This window comes from Nerophis lumbriciformis, linkage group LG27 (genome assembly GCF_033978685.3).
Source record: "Nerophis lumbriciformis linkage group LG27, RoL_Nlum_v2.1, whole genome shotgun sequence".
Taxonomy (NCBI): Eukaryota; Metazoa; Chordata; class Actinopteri; order Syngnathiformes; family Syngnathidae; genus Nerophis; species Nerophis lumbriciformis.
In genome coordinates this window covers 10,999,678-11,025,632 of record NC_084574.2, presented here as the reverse complement: position 1 = coordinate 11,025,632, position 25,955 = coordinate 10,999,678, and the positions used below count along the sequence as shown (strand labels likewise).

Sequence of the window (25,955 nt, the reverse complement as noted above, 5' to 3'; positions counted from 1 at the left end):
TAAGATCTGCTTCTTCCTACTCCTTTTCGAACATGTTGAAAAGAGAAACTGGAAATTGTGATGTATCATGTTGTATGCTTGCATGTTCGAAATAAACTAAAACTCAAACTTATGGACAGATAGGTCTGAGATACTCGAGTAAAAAAAGAAAGAGAAAAGTACGACTCATTTTTAACACTTTTATGAGTGTTCAACTGTTTTTGACAGAAATGACTCATTTGGCTCTCAAATGTTATGTTGACAAAAGCTGGCTTTTTTTTTTTTTTTTAGGAAAAATACCACACGCTGGATCGGGTCTTGATGAGTTTGCCGACCTAGTCATAGAAAGGTTGTCAACACTTTGTTTTTAGTCAAAGTTCCTTACTGCCTAAAGTGCAGCAATAATAGTTCCAACAACATGTCGCCTGCACGCTGCTTGTCTTTGTCCGTTTACACACTTCACAGGGGAAAACCAAGTGTAGACTTTGATGACCGAAGAGGAATTTTCCAGCTCTGGCTTCTCCTTGGCATCATCGCTACCCAGAAGCTGGGTTACGGTACATCAAATTTGTTAACAGAATAAATGTGAGACTATATCCCTTCACATCCCTCACTAAATGAGTTCTCTGTGAGAAAAGGTGCGCCTCAGCCTGTACCAAATGTTCAGTGCCATCTGATAACTAATACAACTATCATTATATGACACTTCTGCTAGCTTAAATTCATATGGAGATTGAGGGCAAAGCCACTCACACAGGCTGCCAGCGCGGCTCATGAACGCCACTTTACATTGGCGCTAAACACCCAGAAGTGTCAGGAAAAAGTAGGAAAAAAAATAAATGTGTGAGACAAAGTTAAGGAAAGTGTAATGAATTGGGATTTGTGACACTCGTGATGAGAGACGGGAGATGGAGATGTGTGATGCACTTTTAAGTCCTTTTCAAAAACAACCAAGGAATGCAGGAGAGTATAAACTAACATTTGCACCACACAGACAGCAATCATTTAAAGAACAAAGATTAGAGAAAATCCCTGCGCTGCCTATAAAGACCTAAATTACATCATACAATTATAAACAAATGAGCCACAAGGCAGTAATTAATGATATAGGCCAGTGTTTTTCAACCACTGTGCCGCGGCACACTAGTGTGCCGTGAGATACAGTCTGGTGTGCCGTGGGAGATGATCTAATTTCACCTATGTGGGTTAAAAATATTTTTTGCAAACCAGTAATTATAATCCGCAAATAATGTGCCGTTGTTGAGTGTCTGTACGGTCTGGAGATCAGCAGACTTACCACGTTATTCTCTTCCATATCAGTAGGTGGCAGCCGGTAGCTAATTGCTTTGTAGATGTCGGAAACAGCGGGAGGCCGCGTGCAGGTAAAAATGTGTCTAATGCTTAAACCAAAAATAAACAAAAGGTGAGTGCCCCTAAGAAAAGGCATTGAAGCTAAGGAAGGCTATGCAGAATTAAACTAAAACTGAACTGGCTACAAAGTAAACAAAAACAGAATGCTGGACGACAGCAAAGACTTACTGTGGAGCAGAGACGGCGTCCACAAAGTACATCCGAACTAAGGCTGGGCGATATATCGATATGCGCGATATATCGCGGATTTGTCTCTGTGCGATATAGAAAATGACTATATCGTGATATTCAAGTATGCGTTCTCACGCAGTTGCTTTTAGCTGCGGGCATTAAACTACATGCTCTACTCGCTCTTTCCTGTCTCTCCTTCTCACAGACGTCACATACTGTCACGTCATACGTCACATACGTATACGCCCTCGCTGAGCAGAGAGGTAGCAGCATGGCTAACGTTAGCTGTGATGCTAGCGGTAATACGAGCGAAAGAAGGAACGAATCTGGTAACAAATGAAGGAAGAATTAATTCCTCCAAAAAACAGCAGGGGGTCCATCGTCTAGCGATGGTTTGGCTTCAAGTAGGAATATGTCGAACAGACAACCGTCATTTGTCAAGTGTGGGGCAAAAGCGTTGCTATAAAAAGTAGCAGTAGCCTACTGCTAATATGTAGCATCATTTGAAAAGTCACCTGCTAGTGAATGAAGAGTGCTCACTCCGATCTAATCTACTTTATTTATATAGCACATTTAAACAACAAAAATGTTTCCAAAGTGTTGCACAACAATATTAAAAACAATATTTACATACTCCGTACGTCAACATCTCCGTTCTGTGCCAGACGTCCACACCATCAAAATGCCTAGGCAAACATTTCCACATCAACACCGTATGAAAAAAATAGTGATTTTTTTTAGTTGTGATTTCCTTCTCTGCATGAAAGTTTAAAAGGAGCATATATTAATGCAGTATGAAGAAGAATGTTTTAAATGTAGACACATAGAATCATCATACTGCTGTGATTATATGCATCAAGTGTTCATTCAAGGCTAAGGCAAAACATCGAGATATATATCGTGTATCGCGATATGGCCTTAAAATATCGCGATATTAAAAAAAGGCCATATCGCCCAGCCCTAATCCGAACATGACATGACAATCAACAATGTCCCCACAAAGAAGGATAAAAACAACTGAAATATTCTTGATTGCTAAAACAAAGCAGGTGTGGGGAATAGCGGTCAAGGAAGACATGAAACTGCCATAGGAAAATACCAAAAAAAGAGAAAAAGCCCCAAAATAGGAGCGCAAGACAAGAACTAAAACACTACACACAGGAAAACAGCAAAAAAAACTTCAAATAAGTCAGGGTGTGATGTGACAGGTGGTGACAGTACACCTACTTTGAGACAAGAGCTATATTGATGCATGCTTGGTTATGCTTTAAAGTCATATCCAACAATTGCGACAACAACTTTTTACTGTCAATATCGGCTGCTGGGTTTAATTTTTTAATGATTTCTGCTGGTGGTGTGCCTCCGCATTTTTTCAATGAAAAAAATGTGCCTTGGCTCAAAAAAGGTTGAAAAACACTGATATAGGCCACACAGAGAATAATACACCAGTCTCTAAAAAATGAATTCCTAAATTGTAGATGTTGGATAAAACCTCTTAATTTAAAAACACACTTAAGTCCACACTTCAATCACATCTTGATTTTTTTTTTTATACTTGGTGGACTAAAGCAACAATATTACAGGTCATACTGCAAATATAATACTTTTGTTCCTTTATTGCATCTTAAAAGGTGAAAATTGACTTCCTATTAATAATATGTGTCCCGAGAGCCTGTGTGCATGAACACCAAAGGTGCGAAAAAATTGTCATCTTCCGAACTTCTATTGAGAGAAGAGACGTTCAAAGGTGCTTTAGAAGTTGCAGCTTTAATAATAATAATACATAAATAAAAAACATTTTAAATTTAAGGCTCTTCTAACTATCTGGGAAGTTAGCATCAGGTTGCTGTTAAAACGAGTGTAATGATAGCACAATAACTCATATAATTAGGCGAGTTTCACTGTTTGTGTCCTCCCATCCCACTCCTTAAATGGGTCATGTTATTGATTTTTTCTACATTTAAAACTTTTCTTTGTGGTCTACATAACACGGAATGACGGCTCTTGTGCCGTATTGTGGGAGGGTTCTATCGACGTGCCTCCACTTCGACTGAGTCTTCTCCACGCCCACTTTGTTGTAGTTTTTAGCGTTTTCGCCGACAGATACAAGTTCAAACTATACAGCACTTTGTATTAAAAATGGCAACGGCGGAGGATGCATGTGCATGTATGAGCCAGTCTGCCCCACAACAAGATAGCAAAAAAGGAAGAGCTTATTGACTGCATCGTTGGACTACGATGGCGCACATTTCTACCATATACCGTCACACACGGCAAAAATGTCACAAAAGTAGGAAATTCCAAACAGTTTGTTTGCCGAAAGTATGAAGGATGGCAAGATTATTTTCTAAATATCCCCACAATGCACTTCACGGTTGGATTTCAAATTTTTCGGGACGTATGCAGATCCCAAATACACAACTCCAGGTGCCAATTGATAAGAAAGGTTGGTTTTGCTCCATTTATATTAGCATGCTATGTGTTAGCATGAGGAACAGCTAGCATACTTTTAAGACTCCAAGTGAAAAAAAATCTATGATTAAAAGGTGAAGAAATAATGCAACAAAAAACAGTGCAATACATTTTCATAACATGGTCACTACTGCATAGTTTCTCTTGTTATATTCTTATTTTTACTGTTATATTTGTATTCCTATTGTTGCTTTTTATTTTTTATTCCTATTGTAATATTTTCTATTTTATTTCCATTTATACCCCCATTATTTACTTTTTAAAATTTTATCTCAATTCTGCAAGCTGCTGCTGGAATTTAAATTTTCCTGAGGGAACTCTACTGAAGGAATCAATAAAGTACTATCTATCTAAATACGAAATGCTAGCATTAAACGTTCGCATGCCGACATTAAATCGCTAATGTTGCCAAGCTAACATAGCATATTAACGGGGAAACGGCCAGCGTACTTCTTACATTCCTAGCTAATTGCTTTGTAGATGTCGGAAACAGCGGGAGGCCGCGTGCTGGTAAAAAGGTGTCTAATGCTTAAACCAAAAATAAACAAAAGGTGAGTGCCCCTAAGAAAAGGCATTGAAGCTTAAGGAAGGCTATGCAGAACGAAACTAAAACTGAACTGGCTACAAAGTAAACAAAAACGGAATGCTGGACGACAGCAAAGACTTACTGTGGAGCAGAGACGGCGTCCACAAAGTACATCCGAACATGACATGACAATCAACAATGTCCCCACAAAGAACGATGAAAACAACTGACATATTCTGATTGCTAAAACAAAGCAGGTGTGGGGAATAGCGGTCAAGGAAGACATGAAACTGCCATGGGAAAATATCAAAAAAGTACTATCTATCTAAATACGAAATGCTAGCATAAAACGTTCGCATGCAGACATTAAATCGCTAATGTTGCCAAGCTGACATAGCATATTAACGGGGAAACAGCCAGCGTACTTCTTACATTCCGGCAAGCAACGGAATATATGATTATAGGGTTAAAACGTACACGATTAGCAAACGCTAACATTAGAAGAGTTGGCATACTTCCAAGATGGTGCAATGTAACAAAATTCATGAGGTATTTATTTATATGGTACCGTATTTTTCGGAGTATAAGTCGCACCTGCCGAAAATGCATAATAAAGAAGGAAAAAAACATATATAAGTCGCACTGGAGTATAAGTCGCATTTTCTGGGGAAATGTATTTGATAAAAGCCAACACCAAGAATAGACATTTGAAAGGCAATTTAAAATAAATAAAGAATAGTGAACAACAGGCTGAATAAGTGTACGTTATATGAGGCATAAATAACCAACTGAGAACGTGCCTGGTATGTTAACGTAACATATTATGGTAAGAGTCATTCAAATAACTATAACATATAGAACATGCTATACGTTTACCAAACAATCTGTCACTCCTAATCGCTAAATCCCATGAAATTTTATACGTCTAGTCCAGGGGTCGGCAACCCGCGGCTCTAGAGCCGCATGCGGCTCTTTAGCGCCACCCTAGTGGCTCTCTGGAGCTTTTTAAAAAATGTATGAAAAATGGAAAAAGATGAGGGGAAAAAAATCTATTTTTTGTTTTAATATGGTTTCTGTAGGAGGACAAACATGACACAAACCTCCCTAATTGTTACAAAGCACACTGTTTATATTAAACATGCTTCACTGATTCGAGTATTTGGCGAGTGCCGTTTTGTCCTACTAATTTTGGCGGTCCTTGAACTCACCGTAGTTTGTTTACATGTATAACTTTCTCCGACTTTCTAGGACGTGTTTTAAGCCACTTCTTTTCCTGTCTCATTTTGTCCACCAAACTTTTAAGCTTGTGCATGAAAGGTGAGTTTTGTTAATGTTATTGACTTGTGTGGAGTGCTAATCAGACATATTTGGTCACTGCATGACTGCAAGCTAATCGATGCTAACAGGCTATTTAGGCTAGCTATATGTACATATTGCATCATTATGCCTCATTTGTAGCTATATTTGAGGTCATTTAGTTTCCTATAAGTCCTCTTAATTCAATTTATATCTCATGACACACTATCTGTATGTAATATGGCTTCTAATTTTTTGCGGCTCCAGACAGATTTGTTTTTGTATTTTTGGTCCAATATGGCTCTTTCAACATTTTGGGTTGCCGACCCCTGGTCTAGTCTCTTACGTGAATGAGATAAATAATATTATTTGATATTTTACGGTAATGTGTTAATAATTTCACACATAAGTCGCTCCTGAGTATAAGTCGCACCCCCAAACTATGAAAAAAACTGCGACTTATAGTCCGAAAAATACGGTAATTATTATTCTGTGACTGTAAATTGTTTGCTTGTTGATGCTTTTATTTGTTTCTGTATTGTGTAGTTATAATTATATGTTTTTACTTGTAATTGTATTGAGTTTGTGGACCCCAGGGAGACCAGTGGGTTGTTGTGGCAACCAGCTAATGGGGATCCTTAATAAAGAAAGAAAGATGAATCGGTCAAGAAATGTGGGGATTGTACAACTTTGAAAATCTGGAGCAAACCTTTAGAAAAAAGAAAAAAAAACTGAAATCGGAATGGTAGGAAAAGCCAGGTGCAGCTGTGTGTGCTTGTTTGTTTTGCAGTCTTGACAAAGTTGTGTTAGGTCTTACTCGCAGGGCTGATGAACTCCTTGTAAAGTCCGTAGGTCATCAGTGGCTCGGGAAGGCTCCTGCAGGGGAGACGGAGAGGAGAGTTTGGAATAAGTGTCATGATTAATGTGTCCCAGGCCAAAAGGGAGGGGTGGTGGGGGTTTACAATTAGATGGCGCACATGTTTGAGATAACCAAGTTCATCTGAAGGTACTTTCACTCTGCAGCTGGACAGGGTCCAAGGCTACTTTGAGTCTCGGAGGAATCCGATGACATTGGCTGTCCCTTATCCCGACAGGCCAGGCAGAAAAAATGTAGACAGGGGAGAGGAATACTCTGAGTAATCAACTTTATCTAATCAATGAAGGCTTTTGACATCTCTACCTGAACAAAACATTAACTGGTAACATTGGGGGAGAAAAATGCAGACACAACTCTAGTCACTAAAAACCTAACAGTGTACAGTGTTGTGATCTGATGGTCCATGTTCAAACATGTGGGAAAATCTAATTTCCCTCGCTTGTTTCCTCCACTTTTAAGAGAATGAATGGATTATACTTGTATAACGCCTTTCTACCTTCAAGGTACTCAAAGCGCTTTGACACTATTTCCACATTCACCCATTCACACACACACTGATGGCCATGCAAGGCCCTAACCACAACCCATCAGGAGCAAGGGTGAAGTGTCTTGCTCAAGGACAACGGATGTGACGAGGTTGGTAGAAGGTGGGGATTGAACCAGGAACCATCAGGTTGCTGGCACAGCCACTCTCTCAACCGCGCCACACCGCCCCCCTAGAGAGAAGACGCACTTAAAACGCTTGCCTTTCAAGTTTTCATCAGGGAAGACATTTCGGTATAAAAACAAACATTAAAAAACAGGCTTCACTACACAGCCTAAAGGGAAACTGCACTTTTTTAGGGGAATTTTGCCCATCATTCCCAATCCCTGTGCAGCTGTAGATAATTGTTGTAGTTTGTAAATCCTGGTTATCTTAGCAATACTTTGTGTTTCACTAAAGCTTGATCTGTTTAGCACACAGCTTCTAAAACTTTTAGATCACTATCCTTATATTCAGGTTAAAATATATCAAGTTCCAGATCATTTGTGCCAAAGTAGTCTTTGTTGTCTCTCATGAAGTCTGCTGTGATTATTAGTGTTGTTGTTGTTGAAGGGAAAAGCGAACGTTGTGATGAGTGTGAAATGAATACACCACCATTTGCTTAGAATGAGCAAAATAAGTCAATAGTACATGTTATAAATATTACTACCGTATTTTTCGGAGTATAAGTCGCATCGGAGTATAAGTCGCACCTGCCGAAAATGCATAATAAAGAAGGAAAAAAACATATATAAATCGCCAAACTATCAAAAAAACTGCGACTTATAGTCCGAAAAATACGGTACATTACATATATAGGTACTTTCAGTGTGTGTGTATAAAACACCGTTAGAGGTTTTTGGATGTTTTTTTTTAGAGTGCTTTATAGGTGGAACAGGGAACATCTTATTACCTCCATTGTTAACTGACTTTTGCAAGTGTTTATTTACAAGTTAGAAAGCATTAAAAAAAATTGTTTTTGTCTCACATAAATATTGTGAATAAGAAGACAAAATTCCAAAAAACATGCAGTTCCTCTTTAAAATAAATAAATATCTTCCACCTGTGTCAGTCAGCTTCTTCTTCAGACAATAGACTAGATGGGCTCTTTAGTGCAGCCCTAGTGGCTACCTGGAGCATTAAAAAAAAAAAATAATTAAAATATGGAAAAAGATGGGGGAACTTTTTTGTGTTTTGTTTTAGTATGTTTTTTGTTTGAGGACAAACATGACACAAACCTTCCCAATTGTTAGAAAGCCCACCGTTTAATATGTTTGTGTGTATGCTTCACTGATGAGAGTGTTTGGCGAACATCGTTTTGTCCTACTAATTTCGGCGGTTCTTGAACTCACCATTGTGTGGACTGTGACGCAACAGTTTGTTTACAACCATCCATCCATAAATGGTTTATACTTGTATAGCACTTTTCTACCTTCAAGGTACTCAAAGCGCTTTGACACTATTTCCACATTCACCCATTCACACACACATACACACACTGATGGCGGGAGCTGTCATGCAAGGCCCTAACCACCACCCATCAGGAGCAAGGGTGAAGTGTCTTGCTCAAGGACACAACGGACGTGACGAGGTTGGTAGAAAGTGGGGATTGAACCAGGAACCCTCAGGTTGCTGGCGCGGCCACTCTCCCAACAGCGCCACGTCGTCCCCATGTAAAATCTTCCACTCCTTCTTTGTCTCATTTTGTCCACCAAACGTTTTATGCTGTGCGTGAATGCACAAAGGTGCGCTTTGTTGATGTTATTGACTTGTTGGAGTGCTAATCAGGCATATTTGGTCAGTGCATGACTGCAAGCTAATCAATGCTAACATTCTATTTAGGCTAGCTGTATGTACATATTGCATCATTATGCCTCATTTGTAGGTATAATTGAGCTCATTTAATATCCTTTACTTTTGTGCTCTTTGTATATAATTTATTATCTGTATGTAATATTGGCTGCATTTCACATAGTTGTCTGTGTGCCATGTTGTTCCAGACCACAGCAAACATTACCTAGCTTGCCAAAGATTGTAATAAATCTATTAAAATAAGACAGCCTGCCGTTTCCTTTAACTTGGACACACACATCTAAACCTTTGGCCATTAAAAGTCAGTAATTTCCAGGAGTTATCTCACCTTCTGAGTAGTCTCGGATTTACTAATGGTTTCTAATGTTGTAAAAATGTGGAGAATAATTATTACATTTCAACATTTCTGTCAACCAAGATTTGCTTCAGCCTGCGACACAGTCATTTTGATAGTAGGCTAATATAAGTAATATAGACACTTACATCGTGTGTTGCCTTCATTATAACACTTATGAGACTTTTAAAGTCATTTTGATAGTAGGCTATTATAGCTAATATAGACACTTACATTGTGTGTTGCCTTCATTATAACACTTATAAAGTCATTTTGATAGTAGGCTATTATAGCTAATATAGACACTTACATCGTGTGTTGCCTTCATTATAACACTTATATAAGACTTTTGAAGTCATTTTGATAGTAGGCTATTATAGCTAATATAGACACTTACATCGTGTGTTGCCTTCATTATAACACTTATATGAGACTTTTAAAGTCATTTTGATAGTAGGCTATTATAGACACTTACATCATGTGTTGCCTTCATTATAACACTTATATAAGACTTTTAAAGTCATTTTGATAGTAGGCTATTATAGCTAAAATAGACACTTACATCATGTGTTGCCTTCATTATAACACTTATATAAGACTTTTAAAGTCATTTTGATAGTAGGCTATTATAGCTAATATAGACACTTACATCATGTGTTGCCTTCATTATAACACTTATATAAGACTTTTAAAGTCATTTTGATAGTAGGCTATTATAGCTAATATAGACACTTACATCATGTGTTGCCTTCATTATAACACTTATATACAGCTTTTAATTTTTTGCGGCTCCAAACAGATTTCATTTTTATATTTTTGCTCCAATATGGCTCTTTCAACGTTTTTGGTTGCCGGCCCCTGGACTAGTGGAATAGCATGATGATTAAAATGTGACTGTAATGTTAGCACTGTAGCTCAGATGGCTAATGTCACTAACATCCGTGTCATTAAAGTGGGCCAACACACTTCAAAAACACTATTTTCTCTCAAGCTAATTCAAAATGGTTTAAAGCGGGACCTTTAATTGCAGCACACATGTTAAATAGTGATAACATTTGTCGTTGGCAACGGAAATGAGAAAACATTGCGAAAATGTCCGAGAAGTTGAGTCGACTCTTCACGTTAGCTGCACTGTTGTCGTCGAGCTTTAATGATAGCGACAGTTTGACGCGCAAACTAATTCATGCTATTTCTTATCATTCTTTCTTATTTACCATAGGACAAGTTGTTTCCAACTCCCAAACTACTGGCAAAAAAAACAGTAGAACACCACCGTATGCCTTCCTATTTGACTACAAAGGGGCCTAGGGCCCACTCAAATGTTAATGAGTAATCTTACTCTTGATTTGCATCGTATTCAAAAATCACATCTAACCTACTTACAGTTCACAACCTTGTCAAATTATATTAAAAACCATGCATCACATATAAACCTTAGACTTAGGTCAGGCTGTACTAACCAAATATACTGCTTAAAAAGCAAATAATAAATAACTGACAAAAAATACATATACTGCATGGTGTGCTAAAATAAACTAAATTAATATGTTTCCTAACTAAACTGTCAAATACAGCTTCACTACTTCAGTCATATTTTTTGCGCTTAAGAAATGTCTCTATGACTTTTAGCTCCAGACTTCTTCTGTTTGAGATTGTCATTGCTGCCACAGGTGGTTGAAAAGTGTATTACAAACTAGTACCCGCTGCGGCCCATACAGACCACGGTTAAGGAAAACATACATTTTGGCGTCCCAACAATGGGCCTCGGCCTCGGCCCGAAACACTGCTAATCCAAAGTCGACCGCTACGGTTAGTTATAAGCGCTAGTTGCTGGTTCACTTGTTAGACCAGAGGTGTCAAAGTGGTTTTCACTGAGGGCCACATGTTGGGCCCAGAGGGCTGCTTCTAACAGTGAATACTATTATTACACAATTTTTAATGCATTTTATTATTATTTTATTTATTTTTTAATGTAAAAAAATATATTGTAAGTTGCAATAATTTCACCTCAAAATGTAGTGTATATTACTGTAAATGGAAAAACAGTACTGCTGTTTTTATGGTTAAAAAAAGTCAGGTCAGTTGCGAGAATTTTACTGTAAAATTGACATTGTTTTTTTACTGTACATAATTTTTTTTAAAACTGCAATTTTACAGTAAAATTTTGGCACCTGAGCTGCCAGTTTGTTTTTGACCAAAAATCAACAACTGTAGATTTGTCAGTGTATTACTGTGAATGCCACCCTTGCTCCTGATGGGTCGTGTTTAGGACTTTGCATGGCAAACCCCCCCCCCCATCAGTGTGTGAATGGGTGAATGTGGAAATAAAGTCAAAGCGCTTTGAGTACCTTGAAGTAGGGCTGGGCGATTGAATATACTCGATATATAGCACTATACATTCATTTACCTTTCATTTGTTAAATGATCTCAAAAAGCTAGCATGCTAATGTTAACATGCTAAAATGCTTACTGTAACATGTGTCAAGTACCAAAACATTTTACTCTGTTTAACTGAAAAATGCTAGCATGCTAACATTAGCATGCATCAAGGATGAAAATAAGACTGATGTGTATACATACAAAATTAGTTTTAAAAAAGCTAGCATGGTAATGTTAACACGCTAAAATGCTTACTGTAACATGTGTCAAGTACCAAAATATTTTACTCTGTTTAACTGAAAAATGCTAGCATGCAAACATTAGCATGCATTAAGGATGAAAATAAGACTGATGTGTATACTTACAAAATTAGTTTAAAAAAAAGCTAGCATGCTAATGTTAACATGCTAAAATGCTTACTGTAACATGTGTCAAGTACCAAAATATTTTACTCTGTTTAACTGAAAAATGCTAACATGCTAACATTAGCATGCATTAAGGATGAAAATAAGACTGATGTGTATACTTACAAAATTAGTTTAAAAAAAGCTAGCGTGCTAATGTTAACATGCTAAAATGCTTGCTGTAACATGTGTCAAGTACCAAAATATTTTACTCTGCTTAACTGAAAAATGCTGGCATGCTAACATTAGCATGCATCAAGGATGAAAATAAGACTGATGTGTATACTTACAAAATTAGTTTAAAAAAAGCTAGCGCGCTAATGTTAACATGCTAAAATGCTTACTGTAACATGTGTCAAGTACCAAAATATTTTACTCTGTTTAACTGAAAAATGCTAGCATGCTAAAATTAGCATGCATTAAGGATGAAAATAAGACTGATGTGTATACTTACAAAATTAGTTAAAAAAAAGCTAGCATGCTAATGTTATCATGCTAAAATGCTTACTGTAACATGTGTCAAGTACCAAAATATTTTACTCTGTTTAACTGAAAAATGCTAACATTAGCATGCATCAAGGATGAAAATAAGACTGATGTGTATACTTACAAAATTAGTTTTAAAAAAGCTAGCATGCTAATGTTAACATGCTAAAATGCTTACTGTAACATGTGTCAAGAACCAAAATATTTTACTGTGTTTAACTGAAAAATGCTAACATGCTAACATTAGCATGCATCAAGGATGAAAATAAGACTGATGTGTATACTTACAAAATTAGTTTAAAAAAAGCTAGCATGCTAATGTTAACATGCTAAAATGCTTACTGTAACATGTGTCAAGTACCAAAATATTTTACTCTGTTTAACTGAAAAATGCTAACATTAGCATGCATCAACGATGAAAATAAGACTGATGTGTATACTTACAAAATTAGTTTAAAAAAAAGCTAGCATGCTAATGTTAACATGCTAAAATGCTTACTGTAACATGTGTCAAGTACCAAAATATTTTACTCTGCTTAACTGAAAAATGCTAGCATGCTAACATTAGCATGCATCAAGGATGAAAATAAGACTGATGTGTATACTTACAAAATTAGTTTAAAAAAAGCTAGCATGCTAATGTTAACATGTTAAAATGCTTACTGTAACATGTGTCAAGTACCAAAATATTTTACTCTGTTTAACTGAAAAATGCTAACATTAGCATGCATCAAGGATGAAAATAAGACTGATGTGTATACTTACAAAATTAGTTTAAAAAAAGCTAGCATGCTAATGTTAACATGTTAAAATGCTTACTGTAACATGTGTCAAGTACCAAAATATTTTACTCTGTGTTTAACGGAAAAGTGCAAACATTAGCATGCATCAAGGATGAAAATAAGCCTGAGGTGTATACTTAGTTTAAAAAAAGCTAGCAGGCTAATATTAGAATGCTAACAACACTCTGCACACCCCTGATCGACACGCAACGTCAATCATTGTAATTTTTCACTTCATTTTTGGTTGAATCTGGTTTCAATAGGTTGAGCTTCCTATTCCATTTGCATGACCGTTAGGAATGCAAAAACCTTATACAAAACACTGCCTGGACAGTTAGCTGAGGTTTGTAACAAGGCAAAGGGTAATTTGAAGCATTCATTTGAGTAAGTTTAACTCCCAAAGAGTTGATGTGATGCACACACAAAAAAAACAAAAACATTTACATAAATATATACGTTCAACCCGCCTCAGCGTTCTAAAGCCAAAGTGCATTTGAATATCAGAGCTTCACCCACACGCCGTCAACCTGGAAGCTGCTAAGAGTGGAACAGACATGCATGGCAACCTCTTTGCATAATTCATAAAAGCAAAAACCTGGCAGATATTAAATATTTAGTATTCCGCTGTAATCCTTTATCCAACATAAATTCTGGTCTGGATTCCATGTGGGGGGACCCCCCTCACCTCAGGTACAGCTTCAGCGCGCTGGTTATGGTCTTGACGTCCCAGTCCTCGCTGTTGGACAGATCTACGTCGTTGCTCTTCTCTTCTGAACCCAAACACACGGAGAATATTTGAAGCTGCCATCTAATCAAAATAAACATGTGCAGTAAAATGTGTAATGACAGGATAAAAGCGCTGCGGCGGGAGGTGGCCGTCGGGGTCGGGTCCGGTCCCGACGGCTGCGGAGGCACACACTCTGGTTCTACACTAATTACCACATGAATTAATCCCTCATTACTTCAGAGAATGTGCTGGGATACTCTGGAGAGGTGGTCTGCTGCAAATGAAGGGGAGCGCGCTTGTCATAATTTAAGTTGAGACATGATCTTGAACCTGTAATACTAGGAACTTGTTTAAAAAATTTAAAAAAAAATCTGAGTCAGACATCCAACGCTCTCTTTGATGGTGCTGTAATGTGATTGGATGCTGGCCATGGCGATGGATGAGGATGCTTGTCGGGGTTTGAAGTGTAGTTCACCCACACGTAAGCTCGTTAGGAATGTTTATACCTTTCACAGTTCAACCATTTCAGTATCAAATCCCGCTATCTGGGAATAAATGGTACTTTTTGTGTGTGTGTTCATGTGGTAGTACAAAACCCAAAAGCAGTTGGCACGTTGTGTAAATCAAGTGCGGGCACCGGTACCGGTCCGTGACGCATTTGCTACCGGGCCGCACAGAAACACTAATTAATTTATGAAAGAACTCATTTTCTCCAACTTAACTTTCGCCTGTCCCACTAAACCAACCTTTACCAGTCAAAGAGCAATTTTGACCAGTTTCACAAATTATAGATAACAATGGGAGCCGCAAAATTTTTTGAAATTTCAAATGAAATAACACTGCATACAAAGTTTTTTTTTTGCTTTGTGCTATGTATAAACCAGGGGTCTCAGACACGCTGCCCACACCTTTTTATGGAATTTTTAAGCTGGTGCGGCACGCGGGTTTTAAATGAATAGCGCTTGTTAGCGTCATGCGTGCCGTGATGGTTCAGCATATAGCGCCCACTACAACCAGCGTGCCTGATCAGCCACATGTTGAATGGGGCTTCCGCTTGCTCACGTAGGTTACAGCAAGGCATACTTGCTCAACAACCACACAGGTTACATGACGGTGGCGGTATAAAACAAAACTTTAACACTCTTACTAATAATGCGCCACACTGTGAAGCCACACCAAACAAGAATGACAAACACATTTCGGGAGAACATCTGCACCGTAACACAACATAAACACAACAGGACAAATACCCAGAATCCCATGCAGCCCTAACTCTTCCAGGATACATTATATACCCCCGCTACCAAACCCCGCCCACCTCAACCGACGCACGGGGGGGTGGTATAATGTAGCCCGGAAGAGTCAGGGCTGCATGGGATTCTGGGTGTTTGTTCTGTTGTGTTTATGTTGTGTTAAGGTGCAGATGTTCTCCCGAAATGTGTTTGTCATTCTTGTTTGGTTTTGGTTCAAAGTGTGGCGCATTATTAGTAAGAGTGTTAAAGTTGTTTTATATGGTCACCGTCAGTGTAACCTGTGTGGCTGTTGACCAAGTATGCCTTGCTGTCACGTACGTGTGCAAGCAGAAGATGTTTATTGTATAACAAATGTTGGGCTGGCACGCTGTTAATACAGATTGTAGAGGGCGCCAAATGTTGTACCATCATGGCACGCCCTTATTATAGCTGTAAGGGTGAAAATTGGTGAACATTAATCCCGGGAGTTTTCTGCGAGAGGCACTGAAATCCGGAAGTCTCACGGGAAAATTGGGGGATTCAGCAAGTAAGCTGCTGAGCCGCATCAGAGTGATCAAAGAGTCGCATGCGGCTCCGGAGCCGCGGGTTGCCGACCCCTGCACTAAACACTAATAAGCTTGTTAATAGATGTATATTACTCCTTTGTTATAGTAAATGGGACAATGCACATTAATGGACATTCAACCATCCATCCATTTTCTACCGCTTATCCCTTTCGGGGTCGCATATAAAATGTTTGTCAGAATAATTATATCTAAGTTATCACAAAACTTTGTGTTTCCATGAGTTCCTGGCGAGCAGACAAAGGCTGTCTTTGATCTTACCAAGCGGAAGGCTGGTAAAACTCCACTGTGTAGGATGGGAAGCGACATGAATGTGTCTGTTTCTTTGATCTATTGTAATCCACAGGAAGATTTTGTCTTGACCCGAGATCTACAAAGCGGAGAGGAAGTAGGACCTGACCCCCCTCCAGGCACTTTTTCTTTGAACTGTTTTGTAACTTAAAGGCGACGGCTGTTTACGACCCCCCTTCCTTTAGAAACAGCTGTTGCCATGTAATCAGGGAAAGTCCAAATAAAAGAGGAGGCGTGCGACCTTTCGTCAGAGCGTGGTGGAAGACTGTAGAAAGAGTACAGCCCAGACTTTTCTCCTCAATGAGCTAAATTGAATTATGTCTCTGTTTAATTCCTTGCTTCTTGTCTGTTTAATAAATGTCATCAGTGTTTGAACCTGACAATGTTAATGTGCCAGATTGTAGCCAAAGGATAATTGTTTTGCTGTTTTTATCTGCCACACGTATAGTAGAAATAATATATATATATATATATATATATATACACATATATATATATATATATATATATATATATGTATATATATATATATATATATATAAATAATGCATACATTAAACCGGTCCCTGGTGGAAAAAAGGTTGGAGAACCCTGGTGTAAATGGTAAATAAAAACAGAATACAATGATTTGCAAATCCTTTGAAACTTATATTCCATTGATTAGACTGCAAAGACAAGATATTTAATGTTCACACTGAGAAACGTAATTTTTTTTTGGCAAAATAATCATTAACTTAGAACTTAATGGCAGCAAAAAAGTTGTCACAGGGGCGTTTTTACCACTGTGTTACATGGCCTTTCCTTTTAACAACACTCAGTAAACGTTTGGGAACTGAGGAGACACATTTTTAATGCTTGAGCCGGTGGACATGACATCAAGTGCAAAAAAATTTGTACTATTTGATTTTACGTGAATCTGTAATAAAGTAAAAATGAAAATTAGGAGAAATAAATTATCTGACTTTTTCATAGAAATCTGGTGATATTGCGACCTAATTCTTGCAAAATGATGACGTTTATTGTAATATTCCATCTTTTCTTTACATTTTTTTTCTCCTTTACTTTTTCTAATTTTTCTCTCAACTTTATCCTTTCTTGATAAGAAACATCTCCCAGTGGGATGTAGTGCTGTTTAACACCACTTCAATCTACAACCCCGGGGAAAAAAAGTTACAAACATAACGCTGCGTTTATTATTTCCTCCATTAAAGTCTTTCTAAAGGCAGAATTGTTGCATGCTGCTCTGGTCTTGAAAATCTCCCTGGCGAGAAGAGTCTATTGAGCATGAGTGTGCAGGTTTAGGAAGGCTGCATGGAAGCTGAGACAGGCTGGCTGCTGCCCGGGTCTGTTGTCATTCCGAACACAGAGCTAGGTAAAGTGAGCCCCACGTCTGCGTGGGGTGGCAGGAAACCAGAGAGCGGACAAGGGAGGAAAAAGGAGGCGAGATATACGATGAGACGTGAACGGAGGGGCCGGAGCTGACGGGCTCTGACGAGAGAGGCGCTAATGAGGACGTGAAGAAGTGTCTGCTTGTCTGGAGCAAAAAAAACTACCACTTGTTGCACTTTTGTAGTCAACATGAGTAATGAGAGAGCAGGACGACGGCTAGGAAATCTTAAAGAGACGCATCTACTGTGCCACCGCTGAGTTAAGGGAGTGGGGGCAAACACCTATTTCCAGAGAGGGAATAATAATCAATGACTTACCAATCATTAATGAGAGGAGCTTCTGGACCTTGGAGCTTACTCCCACAACTCTGTACAGACCTTGGTCATTGATACCTGTGCAGTAACAATAATGACAATCATTTCTGCACTTTTACCGGCAAATAAGCTGACAACAGAAGCAAAATATACTTCAACGTGTGTATATAATGTAAAAAAAAAATTACAGTCTGTATGTGTATACACACAACATATTACGGCACTTTAACTTTCAACATTGAATTAATAAATAAAGGCATGTGAAGTTCAAAAGGAGTAATAATTAAAAGGACCTGTGATCAATAGCTATAATGTAAGCTACTGATGTTCAAAACAAGTGCAAGTCCGCCCCTGTGTGTACAAAAAGAGACACTGCACCCTTGTGAATTACTTTCTTTGTTAGTTTGCAAGCAGCGTTACACAAAACCCAAGCAACCGATTTCCACACAAATATGTGGAGTGAGTCAAAGAAGAACCAATTTTAATGCAAGTGGAGGTGTTTTCCCCTCGACTTGGTCATTTTCCCTTACTTTTTAGGTGTAATGCAGGAAGGATTCATGTAAACGTGCTAATGCAAATGTTTCCTTCCTTGGTGCTCTCCACTCAGTCTGGTGATGTAACCACTCACCTCTTGTTTCTATGGCGCTGATGGAGTTCTTCACAAAATCCAAACCCACTTCATCCAGCTGGGCATCGACTGCATAAAGAAAAGAAAAAAAAGAAAAAGAAGATGAACTCGGTTTGGTAAGAAAATGCTTTAGAGTACTACTGAAATTTGAAAAAACATGATGTGGTCAATGAAGTTGTTTTTTTATATATATGAACCAAATACAATGGTAATTGAAGAAAATATTGCACAATCTTGCAATATACTAAATTAATAGTACAAATGTATTTTATGAAATCGTTGTCCCATCCAAAATTAGCCAATACTAATTTTTCGATTAATAATTAAACATCAAAAAATTAAATCAATAGTGAATAATAAATTAAATGATGAGGTTCAATAACTATTATGACTTTTTTCGGAACTTTTGTAGGACTATTTAAAAATATTTTCCTACTATGTTTGACTTTTTCACAAAACTACAAAGGTATTCTGATTATATTCTGACCTTATACTTGTAAAATTATGTTTTTATTGCAATATGACTTTTTTCCCCGTAATATGACTTTAATCTTCTGACATTTTATTTCATTTACGTTGTTCTCACACAATTACAATTTCATTCATTCAAAGACAACTTTGAATAATGATACATTTAATGATACATTTGATACTACATGTACATAAATATACTTACACAGACCTACATACATATATAGAATTACAATCACTCTGTGCATATACAGTTGAACCTCGATTTACAAACCCTTCTTATTGGCAAACTTTTCGGTTTACAACCTTTAGATCGCGGCAACTATGCCTCTGTGTGCAAACCATGTCTCGACGTACAAACATTATTTTGTGTCATTTTGTGTGCCGCTGGAAGCTTTAGGCCATCTTTAATGACATTACGTCCTGAGTAGCACAGTCGACACGGGGTGCGGACTGTGCTTACACCCTTACACCCCGTTTACGCAGTCAATTACTCGGTCGCCACTTCTCAGTGCTTAAGCGTGTGTTTCTTTTCTCGCCATTCACCAAGTTTTGCCTATTTTGCTCACTCAAAATAGGTTGAAAAAAAGACAACAAACCAGTCTGAAAATAAAGAGGGATTTGCTGTGGACTTAAACTTAGAGGAGAGGGAACCGACGCACACTTCTTCATCCATCACTCCAAACATTTGCAAGTTTTCCAACATGGCTAAAACAATTCATCCTTACCAAACCATGCCATGTGTGATGTATTTTCATGCATATTTGTACGTGCTAACCTATACTAACCTATCCCATAACCCCGGAGGGTCGTTGGGGCACCGCAGACGATCTGTTGACCAGCTCTCTCCATCCCTCTCTGTCCTCAGCAGCTTTCATTGCCTCAGTGAGTCCATTCTCCCATGTTGCCTTCCCATCTTTTCTTTTGTCTCCCTCGTCTCCTGCCACCTTGTACGGTGCCTTGCAGGATGGTTTTTGCAAGGCCTGAGGATCTGGTGATGTGTCCGTACCACCTCAGTTTCCGCTTTATGACCGTGGTGAGCAGGTCATCATGTGGGCCGATGGCTTGGCTGATCTTTTGCCGGACTTCTTCGTTTGTGACATGTTGGGTGTAGGAGGTACCCATGAGTCTTCTGTAGCATCTCATCTCCATGTTCTGAATTCTCTTCTGCAGCTCTGCTGTAAGGGTCCATGTTTCACAGGCGTAAAGGAAGATCGACATTACAAGTGAGCGCTGTAATCTCACCTTTGATGCCACACCGATGTTTGTGTCTTTCCATATGGGCTTGAGTTTTGCCAGAGCAGCAGTTGTTTGAGCGCTTCTGGCAAGGACTTCCCGTATGGATCCTTCATCGGACACGATTGCACCGAGGTACTTGAAGCTTGACACCGTGTCCAGTGCCTATCCATTGACTTTGATGTCTAAGCAGATGCCATTGTTGTTGTTGGTCATCATTTTGTTTTTCTCAGCATGGATTTCCATTCCATAGGCTCGGGAAGTGGAATCAAGCCTTTCAACTAGACTGGCAAGTTCTCTTTCTTCTCCAGCTAGCCCATCGATATCATCTGCAAAACGGAGGTTGGTGATTGGTCTGTCTCCAATGCTGACAGTTCCTTCTTGATCTGCCAGGGCATCAGTCATGATACGCTCCAGAAAGATGGGAGAGTGAAGGCATCCTTGGCGCACTCCAATTGTTGTCCTGAACCAGTGTCCGATAGCGCCGTTGTAGAGAACTGCGCTGGTAGCTTTATTGTACAGATGTTGAATGACTCTGACAAGGTTAGGACTGATGTTATATTTCCTCATGGTTGCCCAAAGTGCAGCATGCCATACCCGGTCGAAGGCTTTCTTAAAGTCTACAAACACATGGTAAAGGTGTTGTTGATGCTGCAGGTGTCTCTTGTACGTGCTATCGTAATGTAAAAGGGCTAGCGTCTTTAACATTAGCCAATATACTAACACCTTTACAAGTGTCTGTGTTAGCATTAACTGACAATGGCATTCCTTTTTGTATTGTTTCAGTTTCTCTAATTCACTAAAACACCTGGAGTTATTCAGTCTGTTTAGCTGACTGGAAAGCTATCTTCCGCAGCTAGTGGGTCCATGACGATGACTTGTGTTTTGTTTGATCAACCATTTTACTGCCGTGTGACAGGCACCTTTCGGAAAAACAATTAAGGTTAATAAAAATATTTCGTACCGGTATATATCTGTGGTTTATAGTACGCAGCGGCTAATATATGTAAACATATAATTTTCTTCTAAAATTTGGTGGGTGTGGCTTAAATACTGGTGCACTATATAGCCCAGAAAATACAGTGTATATATACACATTATAGGGTCTTCAAATGTGCATTATTTTACTGAAACAGGGAATTTTGTCATGGGTAGAACCAATTATTCATGTTTACATTGTTTCTTATGGGGAACTCAGCTTCAATATATGAACTTTTCGATTTATAAAACATGTTCAAGAACCAATTAAGTTTGTCAATCGAGATTCCACTGTATACATTATTTTTTCTTTTGCATATGCAATTTTGCAGGCTTATTGCACATGTGTCAAACTCCAGGCCTGGGGGCTGGATGTGGCCCGCCACTTCATTTCATTTGGCCCTCGAAAGCCTGGAAATAATATGTATCAATAAAGTACTGTCACTTTTCTTACTAAATGGTTACTTTCTTTCTATTTTGGGAGAAAAAATATATATGTACTCCATGTAATCGCAAATTATGTTAACTTAAATATTGTCTAATTATGCAAAAATATATTATCAAACATTCAAACCATTTTTTAAATAGAAATAAATAATAATCATTTCAAAGCAAGTTATCCATCAAATTGTGCAATGTAAAAGTAGCAATCAATTTCTGGGTAAAATTGTGAAATTTACTGTGGTTTTTTTAGATTTCCCCTCTAAATGAAAAAAACTAAAAAGTACTTTTTTTTTACTGTAATAAACAGTGATGCCATTTTGGCATTTACAGTAATACACCGGAAAATCTACCGTTGTTGATTTGCGGTAAAAAAAACAAAAAAAAAACAAAAAAACTGGCAGCTCAGGTGCCAAAATGTTACTTTAAATTGCATTTTTTTTCATTTACAGTAAAAAAAACAAATGTAAATTTTATAGTAAAATTCTGGCAACTGAGCTGCCTTTTTTTTAACCATAAAAACAGCAGGACTGTTTTTCCATTTACAGTAATATACACTACATTTTGAGGTGAAATTATTGCAACTTACCATATTTTTTTTACATTTTAGTTTGTTTTTTTAAATCTAATAAAATGCATTAAAAAATGGTGCAATAATAGTATTCACTGTTAGAAGCGGCCCTCTGGGGCCAAACATAACTGATGTGGCCCTTAGTGAACACCACTTTGACACCTCTGGCTTATTGGGACACTCACTTCCTCTCTCTTTGGAATAGGTCCTTCCAAGATAGTGTCCAATCTGTTTTAAGACACAGCACATTTGTTATTGCGATAAAGCGACACGTATGAATGGCGGCTAATGAAGATGTAGTACAAAGTTGTTTGGACTCACAGGCTCCTTCCCGCCCATGGCCTGCATCCAGAACTTGTGGTCCCCCTCCGAAAGAGCCTGCACTGTGAGGGCTGTTCCTGGCCTGAAGCAGAGGGAAAATAGCTTATTCATGCGATGTTACAAACATGAGCATCTACATCAACTATATGATTTGCCTGAGAAGCTGGACAGGACAAAAAAATAAAATAAACATTTAAAAAACATGAACATTGTTTTCGAAATCTAAGGGGTGTCTACCGGTCTGTTATGTCCAGCTCCAAGCAGAACCTTCGGTCCAACATGTCTGTCGTTTTGCGGAGGCAGGACTTGAGAGTAACTGACTCCATCTCACCCTGAAGAACAAAAGGCGACAGAAAGCTTAAGTAAAAAAAAAAGCATTACGAAAACGGTCAACGCGTGGCTTACTAGTAGGGGTGGGTGGAACAATACTTTTTTAGTTTTTTTTGTTATGTTGTTTACAAAAAAGGGTACCAAGTTCTTGGACAGAGGAGGGCTTTGGGGGCAAAAACAAAAAGGATTTGAATGAGAGCCAATAATAGTTTTTGCTTTTGTTTACTTATTTTGCACTACTGACTTTATTATGCTTAAAAATGGTATGTAATAAAATAGAATATAACATAGTCTGGTAGTGATGGGTCAAACGATACTGAAGCGTTGATGCATTATGAAAGACAAGGAGTGATACTGTGTCCTTCGATACCTCGATGTGTGTCACTTAAAAAAAAACATGTGACCAATAAACTCTGGTAATTTAAGAGTGCTTTTCTTGGCTCACAAATCGGAGGAGTGGCGTGCCAGAATTGATTTTGTCGCCATTATCAATGGAACGAAGAAAAAAATAATTCCAAGGAGTGGGATCCTTTTGATTTTTTAGCGCCAAATAAGATACGTGTTTCTTTTCCTGTTGAATGAGTTGCATGTTTCATATTTATTTCTGCACAGCTATAAAAAAAAATCATACAGTATTAGCTAACTATTAACTTTGTTTGCAGGTCAAATGTAGTGACTTTTTTAATCCAGCAGACGGCGACATTGTGAAGTACCAACACGGTATCAGTGCCACACACTTACTGATGCATCATTGTGAATTATTACTGAATTATCTTTATATAGCGCTTTTCTCTAGTGACTCAAAGCGATTTACATTGTGAAACCCAATATCTAAGTTACATTTTTAAACCAGTGTGGGTGCCACTGGGAGCAGGTGGGTAAAGTGTCTTGCCAAAGGACACAACGGCAGAGACTATGTAGGCAGAAGCGGGGATCGAACCTGGAACCCTCAAGTTACTGGCACGGCCACGCTACCAACGGAGCTATACCGCCCCAACCAAGCTTTACCGGCGATATATATATATATACGGTATATATATATCATTTACCCATCACTATTGTCTTGTACTATTGCAGGACTCGAATTTAACCACGGCAACCGCGGCAAATGCCACGACCGCCCTCGTCATTTGCCATAATGCCCTAAAAAATTGACCCACATCGACAGCAAGAACATGCTGTGACCGGCCTTGACTTTTTACTTGTTGAGGAACGAGGGTTGTAACGGTAAACGGTATAATGATAATTTGCGATAAAATTACAGACAATTAGTAATACCGTCTAATTTTTTAATTACCGAAAAAACGTCATTTATTAATGCATTTAGGCAACAGGAAGTCGTTTGGCTTGATAATCTGGCAGACAAGCAACACGGACTTTGCTGCGGAGATTTCCCCTCGCAGTAAATGGAGCCAAGCGCTTGGTTTAACGTCATTTTCCCCTCGCTTCCCGTCGTGCGTTTAAGAGCTCACTGCTGTGTTTAGATGGAGACAGGTGTGGACATTATATGAAAGACACTTGTCCCCACACTAAAAGGAGAAAACTATTTGATGTTGCTTTTATTTTCTCAATACAGCGTCCATCAGCTGCTGCGACTGAGAGTTAATGAGGTGAGGAAACATGCAGCAGGCGATGTGTCGTGAACGTTGTCACAACTTGTTTATTAAGTCTTTAATTTGTTTACTGGGATGTTCACTCCTTTATTTAACTGCAAACTGTATCAGTCTTCAAATAACATCAGTACTAGCTAAAATGTTTTGTCATCTCATCGAATTGAACGCTGGCTGTGAAGATTGTGTATTCGATGTGAGAGGTATCCTCCTCTTTACTTTTTTTTGGGCAAACTGTTGTACTGAACTACAAGGAGGCGTTGTTAGAGAATAACAAAGCCTGTTTATTAGACTTCATCTTCCTTAGCCAAACTGCTTTGAGATTTATATTAAAATCAAAAAGCAAACACCATGTTTTTTTTTTAATTTCTTGTGTTTTTTTTCATGTCACAAAGGTATTACTTCAAAAACCATTCATGTGACACAGCATTTTGTTCATGTGTTATTATGTCTAGTTAATTCCTGTATGACATATTTCTGCTCAAACTCTTAATTGATCTGTCCCGATAAAGCATCTACATTTTACATTTTGATAGAGGGAGGTATTTAAAAAAAAAAATGATTTCTTTGTTTTTAAGTTAGAATAGAATAGAATAGAAAGTACTTTATTGATCCCTGGGGGAAATTCAGCACCACAGTTCACTCACAATAGACAAGAATAATAATAAATAATATAATATATATAATATATTATATATATAATATATAAATAATATAAATATATTCTACAAATACTGCATATACTCTACATTTAAGTGCGGTCAAGAAAGAACATATGCATTATGGTCCAACAGCCATTAGACTGTATAATAATATAAAAATGTAAAAATTTAGATAAAGGCATCCATCCATTTTCTACCGCTTGTCCATGTAATGTAAAAAGCTGACAAGTGAAAATAATGTTTGCCTTGGTGCCCTTCTAACTTGCCTTGGTGCCCTAAAATATGAGCCCTAATTTAAGGCAACACTCACCTTGACCTTAAAAAGTAAAAATTCGAGGCCTGCTATTGTATTGATCAAATATTGTTAAATTGTTCACAGGTATGTTAATAAAAGTATTAACTATTTGAACATTTCCGTCCTGAGTTTTATTCAGATTATAATCTTGATCAACAAATTAAAGGAAAAATCACAAAAGCATATATAATCTTGTAAATTTCGAGGTATCGTCAAAAACGACCAATATTTACTTGGTATCGGCTCGATACCAACATTCGCAGTATTGCCCACCCCTACTTGTTCGCATCTAATGTGTACACTCACAGTCCTTCCACCAGATCTGTGGTCAAAGGTCACCATATGCAGGATCTTCTGCTCTTTGACAAAGGTGCAGTAACGTTTCACCCAACTGGAACCAAAGGGCGGTGGCCCTAGGGACGCAAAAACAGGCAGACGTAAACATGCAGCTACGGAAAAACTT

The 25,955-nt window shown here is 38.1% G+C and overlaps 1 protein-coding gene across 5 annotated transcripts in view; it reads right to left on the bottom strand.

The window, feature by feature from the left end:
• arhgap10 (Rho GTPase activating protein 10) overlaps positions 1 to 25,955 on the bottom strand; it is a 184,494-nt gene that overhangs the window by 92,079 nt on the left and 66,460 nt on the right. For 4 of the 5 annotated variants that reach the window (XM_061922885.2, XM_061922881.2, XM_061922886.2 and 1 more), the window contains exons 9-16: positions 25,799 to 25,905; positions 22,833 to 22,927; positions 22,596 to 22,677; positions 22,460 to 22,502; positions 18,578 to 18,646; positions 17,953 to 18,027; positions 14,098 to 14,182; positions 6,633 to 6,691 (exon numbers count right to left, since the gene is read on the bottom strand). In XM_061922885.2, coding sequence (XP_061778869.1) covers positions 6,633 to 6,691; positions 14,098 to 14,182; positions 17,953 to 18,027; positions 18,578 to 18,646; positions 22,460 to 22,502; positions 22,596 to 22,677; positions 22,833 to 22,927; positions 25,799 to 25,905 — 615 coding nt within the window. The remainder of the gene's footprint in view (positions 1 to 6,632; positions 6,692 to 14,097; positions 14,183 to 17,952; positions 18,028 to 18,577; positions 18,647 to 22,459; positions 22,503 to 22,595; positions 22,678 to 22,832; positions 22,928 to 25,798; positions 25,906 to 25,955) is intronic. The other variant, XM_061922882.2, reaches the window with a different exon arrangement.